Here is a 21,824-nt window from a genome sequence, read left to right on the forward strand (position 1 = left end):
GGACGATTGGTGGACTCCTCAGCAAAAACTTTAACCGACTTACATGACGCTTGCAGTCGGGTGCGGGCTGCTTGGCTTCCTTGGCGGTGCGTTTCTTGACCTCGTTTCGGGTGCGGGCTGCTTGGCTTCCTTGGCGGTGCGTTTCTTGACCTCGTTGGCCTTGACACGCTTCAAGAAGTCGGTTCGGCACTTGGAGTGGGTCACGTGCTCGATACGGATGGAGATCCTCTTGGGGAGAATGCGCCCCTTAACACGCTTGTTCACAATGATGCCGACGGCGTGCTTGGCCACATTGAAGACGCGTCCAGTTTTTCCGTGGTAAGATTTGTGGGGCATACCCTTTTGGAAGGCACCGTTGCCCTTGACGTCCACGATGTCGCCAGTTTTGTAACACTTGAGATAAGTGGACAAATGCTGCACGCCCTTGGTCTTGTAGGCCCGCGAGAACATGTCTCGCGTTCCACGACGATATCCCTTGGGATTGGTCATCTTGCTAGCTAGCTGGGGACCCGCGGCTCAATACAAAACGACAGGGGCTGAAACACAAAGGATACGATGTCAATCATCCGTCCACTAATATCCGACGATGGGATAAAAAACTCAGACCAGGGCATCAGGAACTTATCCCAAAGTCAAATCCCTATGTCAGTGTTGAGAGAAATGGTCAGCATGTCCAAAATCAATGTTTTTCTAAGAGTTTTACTAAAAGTAATAAGTGCATTTGGGGCGAAGGCCAACGGATAACAAGGAAAGAATCTCGGGCAGGGAGGGAAGGGGGGTCTACTTTAATGAACTCAACCCAATCTACCTATCATGGGACTGGCTAAGGCCACGGTAAAGGAAAGATGTGTGCCTTCCTGGTCTTTCGTCCTAGGCAAAATAACCTGGTTCCTTCGCCACACTGGGATGGGATGTGTCAGTCGGTCGCCAGTTGGTCATCGACAAAGGGCTAGAGGTTATCTGCTATCTATCTCTTCTTGGCCAGATCTCTTCCCTGTCAGAGGTCCAAATGGGTTTTCCAATCCGTCCGCATCTCGAACATCGGATGGGAGAAATCAATAACTCGAGGACTCTCGTTAGGCCCACGAGGACCTCGAGTCCTTTAGGGGACAAGAAAACCAGGCCCTACATCGGTCGACTATGGTCTCAAGGATGAAAGTAACACCAACAAATTCAAAGTTCATCACGATCAGGCTAGGGGGAAAGCGTATTTAGACTATGACCGGGCCTTAAAGGGAGAAATTTGGCTAATGAGGGCAAAGCCCAGACCTAGGGTTTACACTCTGGATGGCAATGGGCGTGAATGTGTACTTGATCTGGGTGAAAAAGAGCCATTTTGAAGACAAATACAAAGCCTATTTCTTACCTTCGCTGAGCTGAAGCGGAAAAGGAAGAGAGAAAAGCGGCTGATGAAGTCATTTGTATACAAAGGCCATGAGAAAATATTAGCAGAAATAGAAAGGGTGAAACGTTGATTTAGGAGCCATATATGGTATATCTTTAACTTCAAAAGCAATCAATGAATACAAAGTTGCTAGGGTTAATTGATAAAAAGATTTCGCACATTTTCTCATGGGGTTGTATGTTCTAACCGAGAATCCAAGTGACAGATGTGAAAAGGCATGATCAAAATATTTCATCTTGGATACAATCTCACCAAAGATAATCTCGTCGTCTGAAGTGCCCCATTGGCCCAAAATCGCTCAAATTGGACCGGATCATCTCATTCATCCTCAGCCACTATGAGGTGCTAACGCAGGTCTTCCAAACCCGCTGTCAAAGCTGGTCCATCATGGGCGATTTGGGACGAATTTGGGGGGCGAAACTCATTCCCTGTGCACGTATGGTAAGTGGGTCTGGACATGAGGTCCGACGAGCTTAGCATCAAATATCATTTATTTGTCCTTAACGTGAGTTTTTTGCACGTGTCACGGTTCCATTGATTGTCTTTCATTTACAATTACAAATTATTGTTCTTCATCTTCGAGCCGAGTGAGAAGATTGGTGATCCAGAGCCGGTCGCGGGTTTGTTGGTCCGTGCCACTCCAGGGCGCCGGGAGCTTCCACACATGAGTCCCGCCATGGGCGTCACCCGCCCCAATCCAACCTGGTGTCCAAGCGTTAAAGGCCAAAGAGCTGAGCGACGGTAAAGCCACCGACCGCTCTGAAGATTTGACACTCAAGGCCGCACGTGACACGGATTGCCTTAAGTCGTAAAGGAAAAGTTGGCCTTGCGACGATGTCAAGGCTAATACGGCGGGTCGAAATGGGGACCATTGAGCCCGTAGGGGGATAGTGGCCTCTGAGTGAAGGATGGCCACAGGAGCGTGGGGTTGGAGGAGACTCCATAAGCGAATCTCTCGATCCGAGCCCAAGGAAAAAAATAGATCCCGAGCAAATGGGGAGCATCGTACCTCCAAGATTCGGCCTCGATGAGGTTGGAAGCTGACACTGACTGGATCGAGATATTCAGGACCCTCATCGGACTCTTTATCCGGTCCCTGAACGGGCAGAATGGCGGCGAGCGAACCCTGAAAGACCGCTCCGGCCTCAGTACCTAGGAGTATGATGTTCTCGTCCTCCTTATTCAGGTCCAAACATGTGATCCCTAACTCTGTTCTGGCTCTGATTTTCGCATTCAATGATCGAGGAATGTGCTCGGCCGGGATCCAAAACCGCTTGGAAGGTGTCAGAGCTTGGGTGTTCATGTCGATATTCCAGAGAATCATTTTCCCATCCAAGGCTGCGGACAATAATTGAGTGTGGCGCAAGGAGCCCTCAGCTGTGGTTGTGGCATTGATCCAATGAAGACTGGTGATTTTCTCTCGATGACCACTCATGGACGATGAATTGGCCACCAAGGGATCTTGTTCTCGAGAAACGGACCACAAATATATTTCGCCCGTGAATCCACCGGCTGCCACGTATGCTGGATCTCTCGGGTGAAATTGAACCACAGTTAGACAGGATGAGGCCGGTATGATTTTGTACGGCTTGTTCGGATCGAAATCTCGTCGGTTGATGTTCCAAATGCATAACTGCGTCAGGTGGTCGCACCAATCCATGTGAGTTTCCATTTCATAACTCACAGCCATCACCGATCCCGAGGGACCCCAAGTTAAGCCACTCACACGAATATCTTCTTGATTGCCGTTGACGAGCACGTGAAGTTTCCGCATCTCTGAATCGGTTTTCTCAGTGGCCAGCTCATACCCGTCAAAGGCACGACTTCGAGCAGCGGCGGCTAATTCCTCCTCCATAATGGGGGTTACTTTGACCAGGAACTTCACCAATGAGGGCAAGTTAATTTGGTCTTCGTTTACTTTGGTCTCCTTAGCCTGTTCTTCGGTTTGAGATTCGGCATCTTCTCGAAGAGTCACTTGCGTTTCCACAATAACCATCTTTTGAGCCTCGGATTGGCATTCCGAATCTTTTACGGATCTCGACTTTTTCCAACATGACGGAAACTCGACAATATTCATTGCATTGCGGTCTGAAAACATGGCTGGTTGATGTTGATGATTGATAACCAATCCTTGTACAAGATCTCGAATTCTTGAATTGTCATGAAGAGTCAATTTGGCTTTCTTTACAGGTACAAGAGACACATCTAGAGCTGCGTATATGGAGACATACAAAACAAGTTGTAACTAAAAGTACACAAAAAATCAAACTCATTTTATTCAAAGCATTTCTGCGGCATTCTAAAACTATTTACTGTTGTGCACCATAAAGGCAAACGAACAGTTGTGTAATAATGTAATCTCGGTGAATTGCTGCAAGCTTCATAGCTAGTGGTACAACTGAAAAGGAAACGTAAGGGGACCGGGGGATTCATGTTCGACTGAAGTTTTTATCAAGACTAGACACAAGCTATCAGAGAACTAGTTAACGAGTGTATATGTAATTTTTGATAAACAAACCCCTTGATCTGTCTTTGCCGCATATTTTCCAATTCATGTGAACTCTTTACGGCCCATCATGAGGTCCCTTTTTCATCAGCCCTATCAGCCGTACTGGAGGCATGCACTTGTCCTCTCTCTTGCTCTTTCCTCGTCGTCCTCCTCGGGGGACTCTCCTCTCTGTCTCTCTGGGTTGGTTTTTTCCAAGTCCTGCCGGCTACACTCGCACACGACATACAAGAGGCATTGGAGCACGAGTACATGCAAGTGCACACAGCCTGATCTTCTGTGAATGAATCTTGCTACAAGGCACGTTGCACACAGACAGCCCGGACTCACATACGACACGGGATGAATAGATACGGGGCTAGTAGGAGGTGGAAAGCCTGCTGCTGAGTGGATCAAAATATAGATTTTGGTAGTCTGTGGACAATCATGTTGTAGTACAACCGAGTGAGCCTTAAATCCTCTCCACACTCGAAAGTAAGATGTTTGATTTTGTCTTGAAGGGCGGAACAGCCAGCCAACTGGAGAAGGATATCGGGTCCGACTTGTTCCCCGCCAACGAACATTTTTTCGGACTTGTCAACGTAAGTAAACTTCCCCATGACTTATGACTACCCTCGAAAGGGTAAACAGATTGCGGTGATAAGTGTGCAGATATCCTCTGTTCTAGTTTGGAAACACATGTTACTCGAATTCCGTGCTCCAAGCGTTGTATTTCTGCAAACCTTTCCGTGAAAAGGTCTTGGAGTACAAGGCCAAGAACAAGAGGAGCAAGGAGACCTTGCTAACTTGCTTGGCGGATCTCTTTCACTCCATCGCAACGCAAAAGAAGAGGGTCGGAACGATTGCACCGAAAAAGTTCATCGCCAGACTGCGCAAGGAGAAAGGTATGCTACAGTCTTTGAACCCATGCTGGCATTTGAATGATAACGGATCCGATGTTACTATTGTTTTCAGTGGAATTTGATAACTACATGCAACAAGATGCCCACGAGTTCCTGAACTTTCTCATCAATCACATCAACGAGACTATCATTGGTAAGAGCTCGGTCATGATCAAAGACAGCTACATGTGCTAAAGCCATGATTCATAACGAAATAATTGTTATCCGGTTAAGGTGAGGTAAAAAACAATGCCGGGTGTTTTTTTATCAGAACAATTAATCCTACGTGTTCATAAGCTCGAGGAGTTCATTTTGCTTGTTCCTTTTGCATTAGGAGAAAGAACCGTAGTTTCAGCAACGGGCAAAACCACTAATAACAACAAGACCAACGCGAATTCAGATGGTGGAGGGTCCTCTTCCAGCCATGGAACCGAGAATAAGCATACTTGGATCAATGATATCTTCCAAGGAATACTCACGAGTGAAACGAGATGCCTCAATTGTGAAACGGTTAGTTTGCCATTGTTGGATAATCGATCGAGTCTTAATGAGATCTTATGTTAACTAGGTGACGAGTAAAGATGAAGACTTTTTCGACTTGAGTATCGACATCGAGCAAAACACGTCCCTCACCAGTTGTCTACGTAATTTTAGCCGCACCGAAACACTTTGTAGTGATAATAAATTCAAATGTGATACTTGCTCAGCCTATCAAGAAGCCCAGGTAAGATATCAGACGGATTTTTTTTTAGGTCCTTTCTTCCATGCCTTTCATGCATATCCTTGTTCATTGCAGAAATGCATGAGGGTCAAACAGTTGCCAACGATTTTAGCCTTACACTTGAAGCGCTTTAAATATATGGAACAGTTCAATCGGCACATCAAGGTGTCTCATCGCGTTGTGTTCCCTTTGGAACTTCGTCTCTTCAACACGGTTTGTGAAAAAACTTTATTTTGTATAGCAAGCATGTTCAACCTCAATATCAATTGTTGTTCTTAAAGTCGGATGATGCCGTGAATCCAGATCGAATGTACGATCTAGTAGCCGTGGTAATTCATTGTGGATCTGGTCCCAATCGGGGACATTACATTTCCATTGTCAAATCTTGTGGATTTTGGCTCATCTTCGATGATGACATTGTTGACGTAAGTGGAGTCATGGGTTCAGTTTTGAATTGATGCCCAATTAAAAGATGGTATTCATCACTCTTTCCAGAAAATCGAAGCTTCGGCTATCGAGGATTTTTACGGGCTGACCACAGACATTCAAAAATCGTCAGAGACAGGATACATTCTGTTCTATCAATCCAGAGACAGCAGCAGCTAAACGCGCCACGAGATGTCAAACTTGTGCATTTCAAAGCAAAGTCATCCATATTTATGCTTCCGTTCATTCATTTTTTCATTTCGCCACCGAATTAAAAATCATCAATTTTCCAACCCACATGTCCAATATATTTCGAATTTCACGCTAACCCATGCCAAAAAGGATTTGCTTTCAAGTATTCTTATCTAGGATAATTCCTATCTAGTAAGGACTATTAGGGACCTCCGAGATAAAAAGCTGAATTTCTCGGCTGTCAACAGCTCAACACCGTAGTACACCTTACAAAGTCATTGACCCAGAAGAGACAACAAGTGGATAGATGCTCAAGTAGAATTTTGAACCCAGTCAGATAGTTTGCTCATCCTTAATCAGCAGACAGGATCGGAGAGTGCATTCCCATAACAAATATGAAGTTAGGAAAAAGGTCTATTTTAGGGTGCTATCTATCAATTTTGGTGGTTTTACCTCATAGCCAAGGCCGAACCTCGTCTCCAGTGGTAATCAATACATGGAATTTCCTCTCAGCTTGTCAAGAGGCGTGGAAAGTGTTGGAACAAGACGGAGCTGCCATCGATGCGGTCGAACATGGTTGCTCTCGCTGTGAAAGTGAGCAATGTGATGGAACCGTCGGTTTCGGTGGTAGCCCTGATGAATCTGGCGAGACCACCTTGGACTCTATGATCATGGATGGAGAGACTTTCAACGTGGGGGCTGTAGCCGCGTTACGACGGGTCAAATCGGCAATTAGTGTGGCAAGAAAAGTTCTGGAGAACACTCATCATAGCATTTTGGCAGGTTCTCAAGCCACTTTGTTCGCCAAGCAAATGGGATTCGAGGAGGAGTGGCTCAACACTACTGAGTCGGAAAATAAATGGCAAACATGGCGAGAGAACAACTGCCAGCCAAATTTTTGGACGGTACTGCAACGGGAAACGAAGACTCGCGAAAAAGGGTCTCACTTTGAACATGTCTTTTCATTTCAACTCATTGCAGAATGTCTCGCCTGACCCATCCCAAAACTGTGGGCCATATGAATCAGTAGGTCAAGAAGCCGCTCGAGTTCCTTTTGGTCAGAGTGGAAATCATGACACAATCGGAATGATCGCTTTGGATTCAAATGGGAAAATGGTGGCTGGAACGTCGACTAACGGAGCCAATCACAAAATTCCTGGGTAAAGCCTGTTCTCTAGCAAGATTCTGTCATTTCACTATTTACGGCCAAAAATATCAATTATTGTTCTCACGGTCCAGACGGGTAGGAGACTCCCCAATTCCTGGTGCCGGGGCATACGTCGATAGCGAGGTGGGCGGGGCAGCTGCCACGGGGGATGGCGACGTCATGCTGAGACTGCTTCCAAGTTTTACGGCGGTCGAAGCCATGCGATCCGGGATGTCCCCTCAATTAGCCGCTCAAGAGGCCATAGATCGAATCACGAAGAAATATCCCGACTTCATTGGAGCTGTTGTGGCTTTGAAGAAAAGTGGCGAATTTGGAGCTGCGTGTCACGGAATTGCGGAGTTTCCGTTTTCTGTTGCCAACAAGGAGATGGGCGGGGCCAAGGTTATAGTGGTGACATGTCAAACGAGAACTTTTGTTAGCCGAAATATGTAGTTTCACAACAATTTCCCCTGGTGTGTCTAATAGTATATAGTTAATGCTTTGACTTCATTATTGACCCACTCCAACCGACAAGCACTTGGCCAAAAGAGATTAATCTTGACCCTTGTGGCTGTCCTGAAAAAAAGAGAAACTGGAACGAGATTGGATATTCAGTACGCGTAGGGCATACAGTTTGCCCAAGGTTTCATTATTCAATTCCCCCAGCTCGATGATCTTGAGGGTCTTTTGGTCATCGTTCTTTGTCTGCATTCTTCCTGTGGACGTCATTCTAGCTCATTCCATCACAAGCAATTTACTTCTCTTCGGATATGCACGCATGGACGAGAGGGGTTGCCAGTCATAACCAGGAACCAATCTGGTTATTGCTACATTCCCCAAAATTCAAAACGAATGCAATTGTTCATCAATCTCTAGGAAATGCCTTTTATCATTGAATATATTATCGTGTCGTGTGAAATACCTTAAATTGGAAAAATTATCCTTACCAACCATAACTACAGAATGAGCAAAACCACATCAACGCAAAATCCATCCAAATCTTTGCATTTTTGCGACCAAGTGAATGTTCAAGACGTCGCAATTAATATGGTATTAATGTCAGTTGATGGACCTGAATTGGCGTTGAATGACCCAAAATCTTTTCCTCTGGCCTACGTTGGTTGAGCATGATCATTTAATTTTCTGGCCCCAACTTTAAATGACTTTGGTTTGCAGTCAAGAGCATTTTTTTTTGGAAATGTGGGAGAGTAACAAATCATGTCCTTGTTCGGTAGGACTTTGGGTTGAATGCCTCTCGTATGAGCACCCAGCGCTCAGTCGCCTAATAGACTGATGCAGCTCTCATCATCCCCGCTCACTCATCCTCGGGTGGCCACCCCAAACTAAAAGGGGATCCCAACAAGCAAATCTAAAGTCATTGTGAGTACCCAGTAAATCTCCTTTCACGACCAACCTCAATTATTGGAAGTGGCGGTCAGCCAAAGCTAACGCTTTCCACCACCTTCCCTCCGTGGTCCACTCTGCTTACTCACTAGTTCTTGTTCCACGGGTCCACCGCCTAGTCCCATACATAAACGGGGAGGACTGAGAGTGAAGCCCGTCCAAAGGGAACTTGGCGAGGCTGTCAATACCAAGTTTGCTCGATTAATATGATAGTCATCAACTTTGCCTGGAAGAGACTTTTTGCTAGGGATCGTGCACAGGCTTGGCAGTCCGCTCATTCATAGAGGTTATGGAGAACCTTAGATTTGGGGCAAAAAATGAGAACCTCAGGAAGAGGCCTGGAAATGAGAAGCATTTCCGGTTACTTACCACAGAGTTCCACTTGACCTCAAGATGAACGGGACATGGAAGGTCGTCATTTGAAGGAAGAGCTCCATTGGAAATTGCATTGAATGTATGCATTGGGCATCTCATATTGAAGAAAGATTTTGGATTAGGAACCTGTCCGAATAGTTTCGAAAGGCATTATGTTTCTGCAGATTTTGAGTTCCAACAACGCAATGATTCTCAACGCTCCCTTCATCTTTTCTAACCAATTGGGAGAGACCGGTAGCGGAAGTAAAAACTTTAAGTCGAGCACGTGGCAATTTCTTTCGAATAACACCCTCTATATTAACAAAGAGTCCCAGAGAAAGTGAGATAAAGCCGGTTTTGGGAAAGGAAAAGGGGAGGGTTGGAACTGATTTATTATGTTCCCCCTTTTACGTTCTGTCCTACGACAAAGGTCTTCATTTTCCGTCATAGGACTGAAAACTAACGTAACCAGCTAGGAGTGGTGGCAAGGGCTGGATCCGCGGGATCTTAGACTAGAAACTGTCGCACAACTGTAGCTTGTCTCTACAGAATATTCCAAATCCGGCCCTTCTTGAAAGGGGACACAATTATGAAATGAAAGAAATGTATTGTGTGTAACTGAGCTTCTGACAAGATGCGAAAGCTGATGGTAGTTTTTTCTTTCTCTTGGCACATGACATTTTTTTCCGGAGAGAGATTGGAGCTCGAGCCAAGTTCTTGTATCTTTATTACCTATCGATTGGCCAGAGCATAGCCAAAATGGATCTCAACGATGATGTATGAGACTTGCCGCTGAACGCAAGCTCAAGTCCCAAGTAGATCTTCTTCAATTTCAATCAAGATGTATATTTAATGGTCTGTTCCATAGTGATGACTCGGCATTTTGTCGAGATCCAGGAACCTAATGCAGCACCTCCTAAAGTCTAGATACAGAAAGAACATCCTTGGGGCTGGGATAGACTTGGACAGACCAACACGAATCTAGAGTGTGTGTGTGCTGCCCATGTCTCATCTAACGCGTGTCTAAGTTTTCAACCTTCTCTTCTTGTAAGTGGAACACACACGGTTCCACTCGAAAACTTCGAAGAGGAACTTGAATTCTAGCGGAGATGAGACGCATCTCCACATAAAGCTGCTGTGAGGTGGTTGCTTACATGTGAATCTGTGTGTGAGAGAGGGAGTGAGTGTATATTTGAAATATTTTGAAAACTTTCAACTCGCTTACTTCACGAGAAGAAGTACGAAATAGATCGACGAGGCTCTGAAGAAGGTGACTAAACTTTGACGCCTGGCCCGCATCATTCGAAAGCTGTTCTTCCCAGGCGTTTTTCTGGACTTCACTCTGTTGTGATAAATGGTGGATTAGCTGCCGCTGCAAGTACTTCAAACCAAATTCCAACCCTAGGAATAGGCTTTTCTTCTCACGGCACTGAAATCGAAAATGACCCGGAAACTCGAAGAACTTTGCCAATGCTCAAATTCCTTGGCCAAATGGAGAAAATATATGGGTATTGAAAAACAATCTCCGTGCTAGCTGGTTGCTTCTTCAAAAAGCTCGTGTTCCATTTCCACAAAACGTGCTTTTCGATGGCTCCTGGGTCCCCATGTGGTTCAGTTCCACGCTTCTACATTTCCCCCTCACCACTTTCTTTGCTTCTTCTTTCCGTTCCTTTTCGCTTGGCCTGCTGTTTGCCGAATGGCAAGAGGAGAAAAAGAGACCGACTATGAGAGAATCTGAAGATTTAGCTCTCATGTTACCAAATGCTTTGCCAATTCTCAATGGTCCCGCCCGCCAAGTGCCAAATGTGAATCCATTACGAGTGTTTGACATTGATGGCCCGAATAGTCCCATAGAACCTGAACGATTGAGATTTCATGATCCAACACAAAACGACGTTCACCGAGAACTCGTACCAACTCAAGAAGAAAACGACTACTATGCCTTGTCAAATGTCGAGGCTGTTTCGATCCTTTATTCATGGATCAAGGCGGTAGAACAAAGATAATAAATTGATAACGATGATGTAAATCAGCCTCGGGTTTGTGACTGAGTGGCCACTTCTTTTCGTCTCGCGTCACCCTCGTGGTGTCTTTCCTCTTGGGGCTTATGTTCTGGAGGTCGTATATTCGGCAGGGAATTTGAAGCTATGCGAACCCTTGGCTTGAACACGGGGTAAATTGCCGGCATTGGGAATCACATTCCATGACAGCGTAAGAGTGACATTTTGGTGGTTCCTACAAAACGGAGAAAGCCATAAGAACATTTAGTATTAAATAGTCTGTTTTGATCATTAGGGTGTCATCTTCATATGAAACACAACGTCATCAAAATAGGCAGCTACATAAGGTCAACCAAATAATATTAGGAGAAATTGGAACCGGGGATTCCTAAACTTTACTCTAGAAAGAATAACACGCTCAAATATAAAAAAATGGCATGTAGGAGTTGCCAGGTCATAAAAGTTTTAGTTCAAGGTAATAGTTTCAAACCGCTCTCTACAAATTCCCGGTTTCTGAATCGATGCCAGAATTATGGAATTGATGTCCCATAATGTTGCTCTTCCTCTGTTTTGCCAAGAGGATGTTATGTCCTGTTATCTAAACTTCAATGATATTACTTCAACATTACAAATCTTATCGCGTTTTTGAAACTTTTTAGGAAAAAAATTAAAACAAAACCTTAATTGGTAATTACTTGACTTTCTCAACGGGTAAAATCTCTTTACATATAAGAAGGATAGATTAACAGCTAACCGCTATTTACTACATTCGCTAGGTACTTGACTTTAAAGACGCCACTAACCACTACCCATGTCTCCCCTCTAACAAAGCCAGTATTTTCAAAATGCTGGGCAGCCAAGACAAAAACGACATAAAGGCAAAAAGTGCTTTCGGTTTGACACTTGTTTCATGCTAATCAAAAGATAATTCGATCCCTCTAGCGTGTACTCATTATCCATCCCATGATTTGTGCAATTGGAGTCTTTGCCACCGAGTTGCCGCAGGCTTGCGCCGCGGTTTAGGCGCCCCCAGACCCTAGCAATTGAAATCATAGGTTAGGTCAGGTTAGATGAGTTCAAAAATATTACAATGATGGCTAAGAAAAGTCACTCCGCACAAATCTTGGGATCGATAACGGCTACAACTCTAGAGCTCCGATTTCACGTTCTTGATGCCCCAAGCCTGCCCCGGAATAGGCGTCCTTAAAGTAAGATTTGATATCAGTTATACTCACTTGAGGCCGTTGCCATCATCCCAGAAGTAATACTTGGTGTTCATGGATTTGTAGTTGAGGAGGGCGTTCTCGCCGCGTTGAATGATCTTATCCCACAGCACGACCTGATTGACGGCATTCTTGGGCGTGGCGTACTCGGCACTCAAATATAAGAACAATTGTTTGACATTCCAATTGAACAGCGGGTTCAAATCCGCCTGCAAATCAAAGGTCAGGAAGCCCAAATCGTTCTTCTCGCGCGAGGCCGAGTAATCCGATACATGCTTGACCACCACATTGACCGTGCCAATCTGGGCGTGCGTCGTGTAGTCCAAGAAGAACGTGGACAAAAAGCACATGAACACCAGGCCACCCAACACCGACGACGTGTACGCCACGTTTGAGTTCAACCGAGAGATCACCGTATGCATTATGGGACAGACGGTCAAAGAGGCCGACAAACCACCGGATATCGAATCTAAGGACACGGGGAGGACGGCCGAATCACAGTAGAGTAATCCGGTGTTCGAGCCGCTTCAGAGTTGAGCGTGAGAAGAGGGAGAGAGAGAGAAAGAAAGAAAGAAAGACCACTTGGCGAAACAACTGAGTGACGTGCACGTCTGACATGGTGACCAAATGGTTTGGACCAAAAACAGCTCAGTGAAGCATCAAAAGCGCTAAGCTGAAGCTAGAAAACAGCTACACAAGCGCTAGATCCACATCTAGAAAATCTAGTTTTCACATTTAATGTGCCCGAAACGATGCTGCGATTTTGAGCGATGTAAAAGCATCAGGTTTGTTGATGGGCTGGCCAATATCTTTTTTATTTGAATGATATTTGCATGAAGACGAGAAGATATCAATGTGAGCAGTTCAAATGATTGTTTTGGTTACTTATCCATCCAATAATCAAATCATGCTCGCCCTCATCTCACTCTCACCACCAATGCTGCCAGAAATAAGTCAAAATTCATTCTGTATTTAGCACATGACTCAGGGGAAAAAATCTAACAGTTTGGCAAAGAAGAAAAGAGCTGAATCAGGGCTAAGCATTTAAATAGAGCCGAAAAAGGTAGTTCGATTTTTTCAGAGTTAGGTTTCTAGAATGATAACACAATTAAGCTAATCAAATTAGTTCATGGGAGCCAAATTTGGTCACTATGCTGTCTAGGCTTGGAAACAGGAGAGACACACACAAGGAGAGGAATAGAGAAAAGGAGGCCAGCCAGAACCCCGATCCAAATGACACAAGTCACAGGAGAAACGAAAACGGCAATGAACATGGCTTGTTGGAGGGAATTAGTGAGACAGGATAGGGGTTGTGAATTCCAAAGTAAGTGCAGGAGCGTATTAGCCTAGTTATGGTGCTTAATTGAGACTGGTACCCATGAATGCATGACTTTGTTTTCATCGTTTTCGGAAAAACGTCCAGGGAAAGCTGTTCCAAGGCGCGGGGAATTTGAATATTCAAAACCAAGTGGAAAAGAAAGCAGGAAGAGGGAATGAGCTAGCGACGAGGAATGACTTGGCGTTTGGGCTAAAAAAAATGGCAGACCCAGATCCCTAGGGAACTGCAAAGACATTTATCCTAGCTTGGAATTTTGAGAATCGCTCAACCATTAGGAACTGGAGCTCTGGAGAGTCAATGCCCATCACAACTGCAATGAGTGAGGGGTGAAGGAAATAGAAAAAAACCTGAACATTTTTGCTGATTTTTTGGAAAGTTTGCTTCACATGGAAGAAGGGAAGGTAGTTTGTGGATTAGTGTCCTGTATTAGAAGAGTACGACAATGAAGTCAGCACAACCTTGCAGTTGAATTTGGAACCTCAAATTCCGCTCCAATGCAATGAGTTTACATGGGTCCCAGATTCAGGACAAGCCCAATTTTTGTAAATTTTTATACCTTAAGGGCGAGTTCTATGGCTTAGGTTACTCTTCAAGCATCATTAACGGCAATTGCAGCAACACCGGATTCAAATTATGTATTTTTCAGCAGAAAATGTAGAAATTGTCTTATAAAGTGGTGTTTAAAACGTTCAAAGTACGTTTAAGGATTCGTGAAGAGTAGCTAAAGCCATATGTAACTTGTGGAGCCACATATTTTTTATCTAGATGTGTTTGGTTTGGACCTGGGACGCATTTCAACTCATTGTTTTAGAATGGAATTGAAGGTTTAAAATTCAACCGCTTTGGTGCACTGAACTCATTGTCGTACTCTTCTAAATACTGGGCCCCAGGGGAATGATGGACGGCTGAAATGTATTCTTGATGGGAATAAAAAAAATCTTCTATTTTTCAAGGATTTTCACACCAATGTTGGGAACAAATAAATAATGACGGGCAATTGCAACTAGGATTGCCAGTTTACATTTTCAATGGCATATGACATTACTGGTGGAATGTTGGAAGCCCATTAGTTAGCCTCAAAATTAACCTTTATTTGTGAAACCAGGGTTGCTGTTTGCTCAAACTCAACATTTTACGTTAAGATAGTATTGGCTGGTGCTTTCAGTTTTCAAGTTTTATAGCAACCTTGAATTTGAAATCTGATTTGAATCCATCACTACTTCATATCATATCGCTGCCCAGGGTAGGGAGGGAAAATAGAATCTCCTATTTTCATACAAATTTCGCAATTCAATGGCAATGCTACTCATATTGTACGTATTGATTGGCTTTTGTAGTGAATGTTCCTGATTTGGGCACAAAGTTGTTGGACATTGCATACAAATCAATTAAATATTTTTTATCAAAATGTCAGGGTGAATAAAGATTGCCCAAGGAATAGGTATTGCATTAATTTTCAACTGAGGTAAAAAGATGTACAGTTATCCAATAAACGTTTCCAAGTTGGCGTTATCAATTTCAGATGCAGCCGCCATCTACAATTCAAAAGGCTTCTTTCTGTTGCAAGGCTTGTTGAAAAAGCCAAAAATTGGTACTGCTTGAAATTAATTGAAGCATTGTGTCAATTTAGTTTGATCAGAAAGTGCTCAAACTTGCTTGTTTTTCCGTATGATTTACACCTGTAACATAAAAAAGTGATGGAACTTTTCTTGGATTTATCTTCTTCCTTAGGTACAGGAGTCCACATGGGAAGTTTGACAACGGCCTATGTTACAAAACACCTTATGCAATGTCTGGTAGGCACTTTTGCGAACCTAAGTACAATTTGTGTTGGTTTAGAGAGATCCTGACATTAGAAAGAAACTCATATATGTCAAACTTTTCAAAATCCAGAAGAATTTTGTATGCCTAGATCACTGAGTTGTCCCAACACTTGACCAATCCAACACGATGGGTTTGGACAACTTTCCAGATCTATATGGGTAGATTTGGCCCTGGTAATATTGAAGTGAGCTCCTTAATTTTCTTTGAGTTTGGAGTAGCAAGCATTTTTAATCTAAAGCCAAACAGGACTTGATCCATAAGAAAAAGATCCCAGGCATAGACATTCCGAGACATATCAGGGGTTGAGTAGATTTTGATCAAACTTTTCATGATACTGTCACAGGCCTGATTCCTTGAGTTTGTCAAATACATGCCATATAGAAAGGCTGGAGTGTTTAACCCTAGGCTCTCTACTTGCTGGCCTAAGACAGTTTTACCACCATCCCCCAGCCCTTGCCTCTCAGAATCCCAGTCATCCTGATATGCACTTGATAGGTAAACTTTAAAAATACCTCAGGGGAGGGACGAAATTCCGATAGATCAAAAGTTTCTAAGGATGTGCTTTGATGTCTAAAAGCCAGACGATATTCATTTTCTTTTCAAATTCTTTGGCAACACCTGCAAAGAAAGTGCTAACTAGCACATTTAAGAAAACACATGGATACATCAATATCATTGTGTCCTTTAGGCAACCGCCATCTGATTACTCATGGAGGATGTTGTTTCATGGTGACACCTCTAATCTAATTAGCAGCCGAACGAACGCATTTCTTATTCTATCCTGAAAGTTATGATGATGATGAAGGCAGTATGTTTTGAGATATCGGACAAATAAATTGATCTACGTATTTAAACAGATGTCAGACTTGAATGGAAAAGCTTTTTGAAAATCTACAGAACCTTCCTAGATGACCGGCAGCCTGACCGGATGCATGCCCATCGAGAGATGGTGCTTCATTATTTTTAACTTGATATAACTTAACTTATAGCAAGCTTTAAGACGCTTTTCTCGCCAGTCCTGGCGGACTATATGGATTAGTTCGCATCACAGTTTTGTGATGTCGCTTATGCTTATGGGCCTCAGTGTTCCGTACAAAAGGATTAAATCATTGCTCCAATTGCTTTATCTTAAAATCTTCATATGCTCCTTCTTACATTAGGGCCTTATTTCCAACGTCATACTGCCTAATGGTAACAGGAAAGAAGCATGGTAGATTGCTAAATGAACTACTATTAAGATGCCATGAACGCAATTTCTTTTTCAAACATCATGTGGCCTGGGTCACAAATTATCTATAAGATTTTGATAGAATATGCCAAAAACAGCTCAAACACATTATAATTCAATAATGATAAGGAATTGGTCATGATTGGTCCTATATATGATAGAGACTAGCTCACATTTCACCTCTTAAGTCCAAGACAAAAGCATTATTTCGTGTCAGGTAGGAAGCCAATTCATTTTTTGAAATCCTAGGAAACATTTGCTTGCAGTTTTATTACTTCCCTTTCTTTATTGACTGTATTCCAAAGAAATTGAGGCAGAGTTATTACAAAAAAGTGGTGATATTATCATTAAATAGAATTAGGATCTGTGGGACCACTTTGATACTATTGACTGGAGGCAACGTATTGTGCGTCGTCTAATTTGCCTCGCCCATTTGGGCTCCAATTAGTTCAGTAGGTTTGCAAAAGGTCGTGCAAGTCCAAAGATGTTTTACCAGAAACATCGAAGGTATGAGAGAGCTCTCGTATTGGAGGGCTTGAAAGGTTGGGATTGTACCGTATTCAAAGGAGGTGCGAAAGGAACGTTTTCAAATGTATCCATTAGCTTCGCCCCAACCCAGGTTTTAGGGTCAATCGTTGCAATCGCAGAGGATTAACGTGCGTTTTGCGAGCACCTTCAAGTCCTGAAGAATACTTGTTAGTTAAAATAAAGGAGTCCTCCTCTCTTCTCTTTCGGGCTCCATCATTGTTCAATTTGTTTCCCTTAAATATTCGGAAGGAATTTATAGGTGTGGATCCTGAAGCAGGATTTAAGCCAGCTTTGGACAAGTTAGTGACCGAAATTCCGGACCAACCCTATATCAAGGGCTAGCCAGATCCACCAACTAATTTGTTGGTGGATCCGACATTATAAGAATTGAAAGCTAAATGAGATATATAACTCTTTTATCTTGAAGTGCTGAAGATCCCAATCCCAAGAGCGGTAAAAAAGTCCGTAAAAATGAAAATTCCGTCACCGCGCTATAACAGAAATCACAAATGCAATTACAGTCTAGAGTATTTAGATGATGTACTGGTAGTACAAATCACTTCAATTCAACAACTTGAAGAAGATGAAGGTACCAAAACTTCAGAGATTAAGAAAAAAAACGATGATGCACCGACCTATTTAGCAAAACGGAATAACTTAGATTGTTTTTTTAAGAATGATTTCAATTCGTAGTCCTTATGTTTTTTGCTCTATGTGAACAAATACTCATACAATAACACAAAAGTGAAAAAATTGAAGCAATGTGCGCGTGATAAACCCTACATGGTAATTAACAACGGTCTCAAATACTTATAATAACTTTTTATTCAAATGTGATTACTAATTTGGTCTGATGGCATCTCTTTTGGTAACTTTAAAATCATGGCAATTATGCGAACAATTGTAGGAAACACAATCTTTGAATGAATGGAAGAAAATCATCGTGGTGACTTTTTCTGAAAGCACAATGAGAGAGCATATTTCAAAACCGATGGGAATTTTGTTAACTGGGACATTGACCAGGTTTTGGCTTTCAAATACTAAACGCCAACGGTTTCTTAGGGTAGTGAAATGGCTTTTTATGTGGCCTCGGATTTCCTCACGCATTTTTTGTGGACAACTTGAAACAGATCCAGCATTACGTACAACGAAAACTCTCAAACCAAACCGACGTGAAACTTGTCAGTCCTTTTTTTGCCTTTTTCCTCGAATACTTCGTTGGCAAAGACTTTGTTTGAAGGGAACCGTCACTTCATTTCTGTCTTCTCACCATTTCACATTCCACATGGAAAAGAAAATCGAGCTCATAGTTTCTCTGGAACCTACAGCTTTACATTGAGTCAATTATGTATATCTGATACAGCTTAAACGACCTCTCTACATGTAGTGCACTAACTCTTGCCATTAGGATAAAAACTGGGTGAAGTCAGACGGACCACCGTTTGTGCCATTACAGTCACAAAACGTAGAACTATCTTTTTGCATTACGTTTGTACTCAACACGCACAATATTTTGCTTGTTTGTACGTCCCGACCAACCATTGACAGCGGCTATTCGAGGCTTGACTAAAAAATGTGGTCTCTTTGGGAGGACATCCCACCGCTTTGCTATTTACCAATTGATGTAAATTCGGTTATGATTTTAGCTGCAGTTATGTTGCCAAGAAGGGGTTATTTTTGTCTTTCGACGGAAAAAGTTTCAATTGAAATCTGCATGATCATTGCCACTTTTTGCAGCCAGAGTCGCCTGAAAACAACTTTGAGGAGTAAATGTAATGATAATCACATGCGGTTTTGCCTATATTTAGTTATATTTTCTCTGCTTGGAGTGAATGCTCTACTTTTGTGGCTTTTTATTTCTTCAAATTAGTCAAAAAATATGTCTAAATATGTCTAAAAATTAAACGATTGGGGAAATTTTCCGAAGGAAATATGCTGTCCATTTTGACATTGTGTCTCCATTTTGTTTTAAACTTATGATTTCGTACAATACATTTTAAAATATGCTTACCAAATTGATTAGTGCGTACGGCTTGGCGAGTATATAATTAAGAGAGTACTTACTGCGCGAATAGCTTGTTCATTCCAAAACGTACGAGCTTTGTAACACAACCAGTGTAACATTTAAAACTTTAAGATGTTTTTTTTTCTCGAGTGTGTCAGCAACCGAATATGTGGCAGCAAAATAAAATTGCAATGTATTTTTGATAGATCTGGATTATTATTTAATTTTAGAAGTGGAAAGAGAGAGTTAGAGGTGTCTTGCAACCGATATTCAAAGGAATTCTACTCGTAGTAGTTGTAGCAACTTTCTTTGTTGATGGATTGCAAGCCACTGAATACTTTTGGAATGTTGTAATGCAATTCAATCTGACACTGGTAAAGTTTAGAAAACCAGCCGAATCCTTGCTTGCCAACACCTTTTCAGATACCAAATTCACGTTAATCAGCTTCTGAACTCCACAGTTGTTGTTTAAAAGGCCCAGAATTCTTGAAAATATCGGGTCAACTCAAATTATTAATTGCCATAGGCTTGAGGGAGTTTTTTGTATTGTCTAAAATGGAAATAAGGTAGGTGACATAGGAATTCTTACACAGTCTAAAATACCCATGATCTTATTTTGCGTAAGATCCTCCCTGACCATCTAGCTTAACATATAAGATAACTTCGAACTTGTCTGAACTTATTTTCTATCCAACCACTCAATTCCCATCAAGGCACGAGTTTTACCAGTCTAAACGTGGGAGCAAGTTGTGGACTTTCCTGGAAATCCACCTTGACGGTAATGACCTGTCTGACATGAAATCACAAAGATCTCTAATGAGCTCTCCACAACTGGCATTTCGTAAATTGACTTCGCCGGAGTAAGTAAAAGTGCTTGGGCCCGATCTTCTTCAAAGGACAAACTTCCTCGAATGTCTGATACTCACGTCGCACAAGAATCACATCATCATCCGCAACTGGAACATATTTCGAGCCATTATCGTGCGAATACTGGATTTTTTGATGTTATCAATGTGTTAGGGATTTCCCTCTCATTTCTTCGAATTGAATTTCCACTGTACATCGAAATAGAGGTCATTAACGACATACGTCACGATACACCATTGAAGAAATACTGGTCGTTGGTTTTCCCTCTGTCACTCGCCAGGCGTACATTCACTCACAATGGTTCTTGAAAAAGGGGATTCCCAGTTTCTTACGACGATGACTTCCTTTCATACACGTGATGAAGCTCCTCCAGTGCACATATAACAGTCGGTTCGACCATCGAAATTATCAGTTGCTCAAAAGCATCCGAAGTGAATAGTTCTATAGGAAACGAAGAAGAAAACTCTCTCAAAATGAGAACATTTCTTTTTGAATGTACAGCCGTCATACTTGGTGTTGCCACCATCGTTCATGCCTATCCACAAGGCTACGGAGGTGGGAGAGGCTCAGGTGGCTCCAAGGGATCAAATTGTCGATTACAATCCTTCACCACATATGAAGAAGTTTACGACGACGTGTGTGAAACCAAATATGAGTGAGTTAACAAACTGCATGATTTTTTGTCCAATGCGAACATTATCAGAAAACCACAAGGTCCAAAGTCAGTACGATACTGAGAGCTGGTTTGACATGGTTGTTTTTCCTGAATGCCATAAGATTACTTTATTATTCATTTCCCTCGTAGGTTTATCAAAGTCATGAAGCTCATAAAAGGATTGTAATTCTTCTTGTCTTTCTTTAGACGCGTATGCAAACAAAGTTACAAGGAGGTATGTGTACCCAAGAGAGACAAAGTCTGTCGGACTGAAAACTCTCGGAAATGTGAACAAAAAAGAAGACAGAAATGTTCCACTGCCTACCGAACGGAGACGGAATCTTACCCCGAAGAGGTGTGCGATGATTATTGGGATCAGAAATGCGAACAAACTTGGCAAGTCAACAGCTACGGATCCAAAGTGTGGGTCGACGATCCATCCAAGTGTCAAAAGGTGAAGGAAGTCCGATGCAAAACCGTGAACAAACAACGCCAAACAAAGGTTCCTTACCAAAAGTGCGCTTGGGAGACCTACCCTGAATGCCGCAATGTTCCCAATCAGGTGTGCGATTGGGTGACGAAACAAGATTGCAAACAAGCTCCCTATCAGGATTGCAACAATGTGCCAAAACAACAGTGTCGGCAAGAGCACCGGAGGATTCCCAAAGTTTCACAAAAACAGGTCTGCGGCAATCAGGGCGGCCGCAAGAGATCAGGAGGATATAGCGCCCAAGCTGTTAGCGACGCTTTTAATGGAGCTCAAGGCGGATACGGCAATATTGGTGTTGGAATGCAATGATGATGGATAGTGACTATTGCTAGAATTACTACTGTGTAGCTTAAAGTACGTTTACCAAAAACCATGTTCGAAATGGAATCTTAATTATCAACATACCGTACAATCAAATACATACCTTGAAATCATCTCACTTGTCTGTCTCTTTGTATGATATAGATGACAAAGCAATTAGATGGAGCCAGGTAGATGAAAGAAACCGGATTTTCGGTTTTTGTTTCCAAATACCTGGTAACTGGCGACTGCGCAACCAAGACATGAGCTAGGGCTCTCCATACTCGTTTGAACTATACGATCTCTTACATGTATTGTCGATCACGGAT

At 42.7% G+C, this 21,824-nt stretch overlaps 6 protein-coding genes across 7 annotated transcripts in view; 3 read left to right on the forward strand and 3 right to left on the reverse strand.

The window, feature by feature from the left end:
- LOC131878565 (large ribosomal subunit protein eL21-like) overlaps nt 1–1,444 on the reverse strand; it is a 1,771-nt gene extending 327 nt beyond the window's left edge. Inside the window, exons 1-3 of one of the 2 annotated variants that reach the window (XM_059224573.1) lie at nt 1,367–1,444; nt 151–536; nt 44–100 (exon numbers count right to left, since the gene is read on the reverse strand). In XM_059224573.1, coding sequence (XP_059080556.1) covers nt 44–100; nt 151–489 — 396 coding nt within the window. In that variant the 5' untranslated portion in view covers nt 490–536; nt 1,367–1,444. The other variant, XM_059224574.1, reaches the window with a different exon arrangement.
- A 146-nt stretch (nt 1,445–1,590) lies between these two features.
- On the forward strand, nt 1,591–6,232 carry LOC131878563 (ubiquitin carboxyl-terminal hydrolase 46-like). The gene is made up of 9 exons (XM_059224571.1): nt 1,591–1,846; nt 4,412–4,492; nt 4,579–4,795; nt 4,866–4,946; nt 5,127–5,302; nt 5,361–5,516; nt 5,589–5,726; nt 5,795–5,938; nt 6,009–6,232. The coding sequence occupies exons 1-9, from the start codon at nt 1,793–1,795 to the stop codon at nt 6,117–6,119; spliced, it is 1,158 nt and encodes a 385-aa protein (XP_059080554.1). The 5' UTR covers nt 1,591–1,792; the 3' UTR covers nt 6,120–6,232.
- On the reverse strand, nt 1,614–4,507 carry LOC131878562 (cytoplasmic dynein 2 intermediate chain 2-like). The gene has a single exon (XM_059224570.1). It carries the CDS (start codon nt 3,501–3,503, stop codon nt 1,968–1,970), a length of 1,536 nt encoding a protein of 511 aa, XP_059080553.1. The 5' UTR covers nt 3,504–4,507; the 3' UTR covers nt 1,614–1,967.
- Nucleotides 6,233–6,390: 158 nt separating the features above from the next.
- Nucleotides 6,391–7,788, forward strand: LOC131878564 (N(4)-(Beta-N-acetylglucosaminyl)-L-asparaginase-like). The gene is made up of 3 exons (XM_059224572.1): nt 6,391–7,036; nt 7,113–7,291; nt 7,371–7,788. Exons 1-3 carry the CDS (start codon nt 6,527–6,529, stop codon nt 7,729–7,731), a joined length of 1,050 nt encoding a protein of 349 aa, XP_059080555.1. The 5' UTR covers nt 6,391–6,526; the 3' UTR covers nt 7,732–7,788.
- A 3,189-nt stretch (nt 7,789–10,977) lies between these two features.
- On the reverse strand, nt 10,978–12,877 carry LOC131878198 (signal peptidase complex subunit 3-like). Its single transcript, XM_059224113.1, has 2 exons — nt 12,272–12,877; nt 10,978–11,271 (listed from the first exon to the last, which is right to left on the reverse strand). The coding sequence occupies exons 1-2, from the start codon at nt 12,679–12,681 to the stop codon at nt 11,142–11,144; spliced, it is 540 nt and encodes a 179-aa protein (XP_059080096.1). The 5' UTR covers nt 12,682–12,877; the 3' UTR covers nt 10,978–11,141.
- A 7,544-nt stretch (nt 12,878–20,421) lies between these two features.
- Nucleotides 20,422–21,630, forward strand: LOC131877891 (axoneme-associated protein mst101(2)-like). Its single transcript, XM_059223718.1, has 2 exons — nt 20,422–20,705; nt 20,913–21,630. Exons 1-2 carry the CDS (start codon nt 20,524–20,526, stop codon nt 21,502–21,504), a joined length of 774 nt encoding a protein of 257 aa, XP_059079701.1. The 5' UTR covers nt 20,422–20,523; the 3' UTR covers nt 21,505–21,630.
- The last annotated feature ends 194 nt before the right edge of the window (nt 21,631–21,824 follow it).

The sequence above is a fragment of the Tigriopus californicus genome, chromosome 3, assembly GCF_007210705.1.
Source record: "Tigriopus californicus strain San Diego chromosome 3, Tcal_SD_v2.1, whole genome shotgun sequence".
Lineage (NCBI taxonomy): Eukaryota > Metazoa > Arthropoda > Copepoda > Harpacticoida > Harpacticidae > Tigriopus > Tigriopus californicus.

What these genes read in the sequence shown, in the direction of transcription:
- LOC131878563 (XM_059224571.1), top strand. Translation starts at nt 1,793, where the DNA reads ATGGGCGATTTGGGACGAATTTGGGGGGCGAAACTCATTCCCTGTGCA. An exon ending in CATCAACGAGACTATCATTG is followed by an intron (nt 4,947 to 5,126) that starts GTAAGAGCTCGG and finishes CTTTTGCATTAG; the next exon opens with GAGAAAGAACCGTAGTTTCA. An exon ending in TCGATGATGACATTGTTGAC is followed by an intron (nt 5,939 to 6,008) that starts GTAAGTGGAGTC and finishes CACTCTTTCCAG; the next exon opens with AAAATCGAAGCTTCGGCTAT.
- LOC131878562 (XM_059224570.1), bottom strand. Translation starts at nt 3,503, where the DNA reads ATGTTTTCAGACCGCAATGCAATGAATATTGTCGAGTTTCCGTCATGT.
- LOC131878564 (XM_059224572.1), top strand. Translation starts at nt 6,527, where the DNA reads ATGAAGTTAGGAAAAAGGTCTATTTTAGGGTGCTATCTATCAATTTTG. An exon ending in GCCAGCCAAATTTTTGGACG is followed by an intron (nt 7,037 to 7,112) that starts GTACTGCAACGG and finishes AACTCATTGCAG; the next exon opens with AATGTCTCGCCTGACCCATC. An exon ending in GCCAATCACAAAATTCCTGG is followed by an intron (nt 7,292 to 7,370) that starts GTAAAGCCTGTT and finishes CTCACGGTCCAG; the next exon opens with ACGGGTAGGAGACTCCCCAA.
- LOC131878198 (XM_059224113.1), bottom strand. Translation starts at nt 12,681, where the DNA reads ATGCATACGGTGATCTCTCGGTTGAACTCAAACGTGGCGTACACGTCG. An exon ending in GATGATGGCAACGGCCTCAA is followed by an intron (nt 11,272 to 12,271) that starts GTGAGTATAACT and finishes TCCGTTTTGTAG; the next exon opens with GAACCACCAAAATGTCACTC.
- LOC131877891 (XM_059223718.1), top strand. Translation starts at nt 20,524, where the DNA reads ATGAGAACATTTCTTTTTGAATGTACAGCCGTCATACTTGGTGTTGCC. An exon ending in GTGTGTGAAACCAAATATGA is followed by an intron (nt 20,706 to 20,912) that starts GTGAGTTAACAA and finishes GTCTTTCTTTAG; the next exon opens with ACGCGTATGCAAACAAAGTT.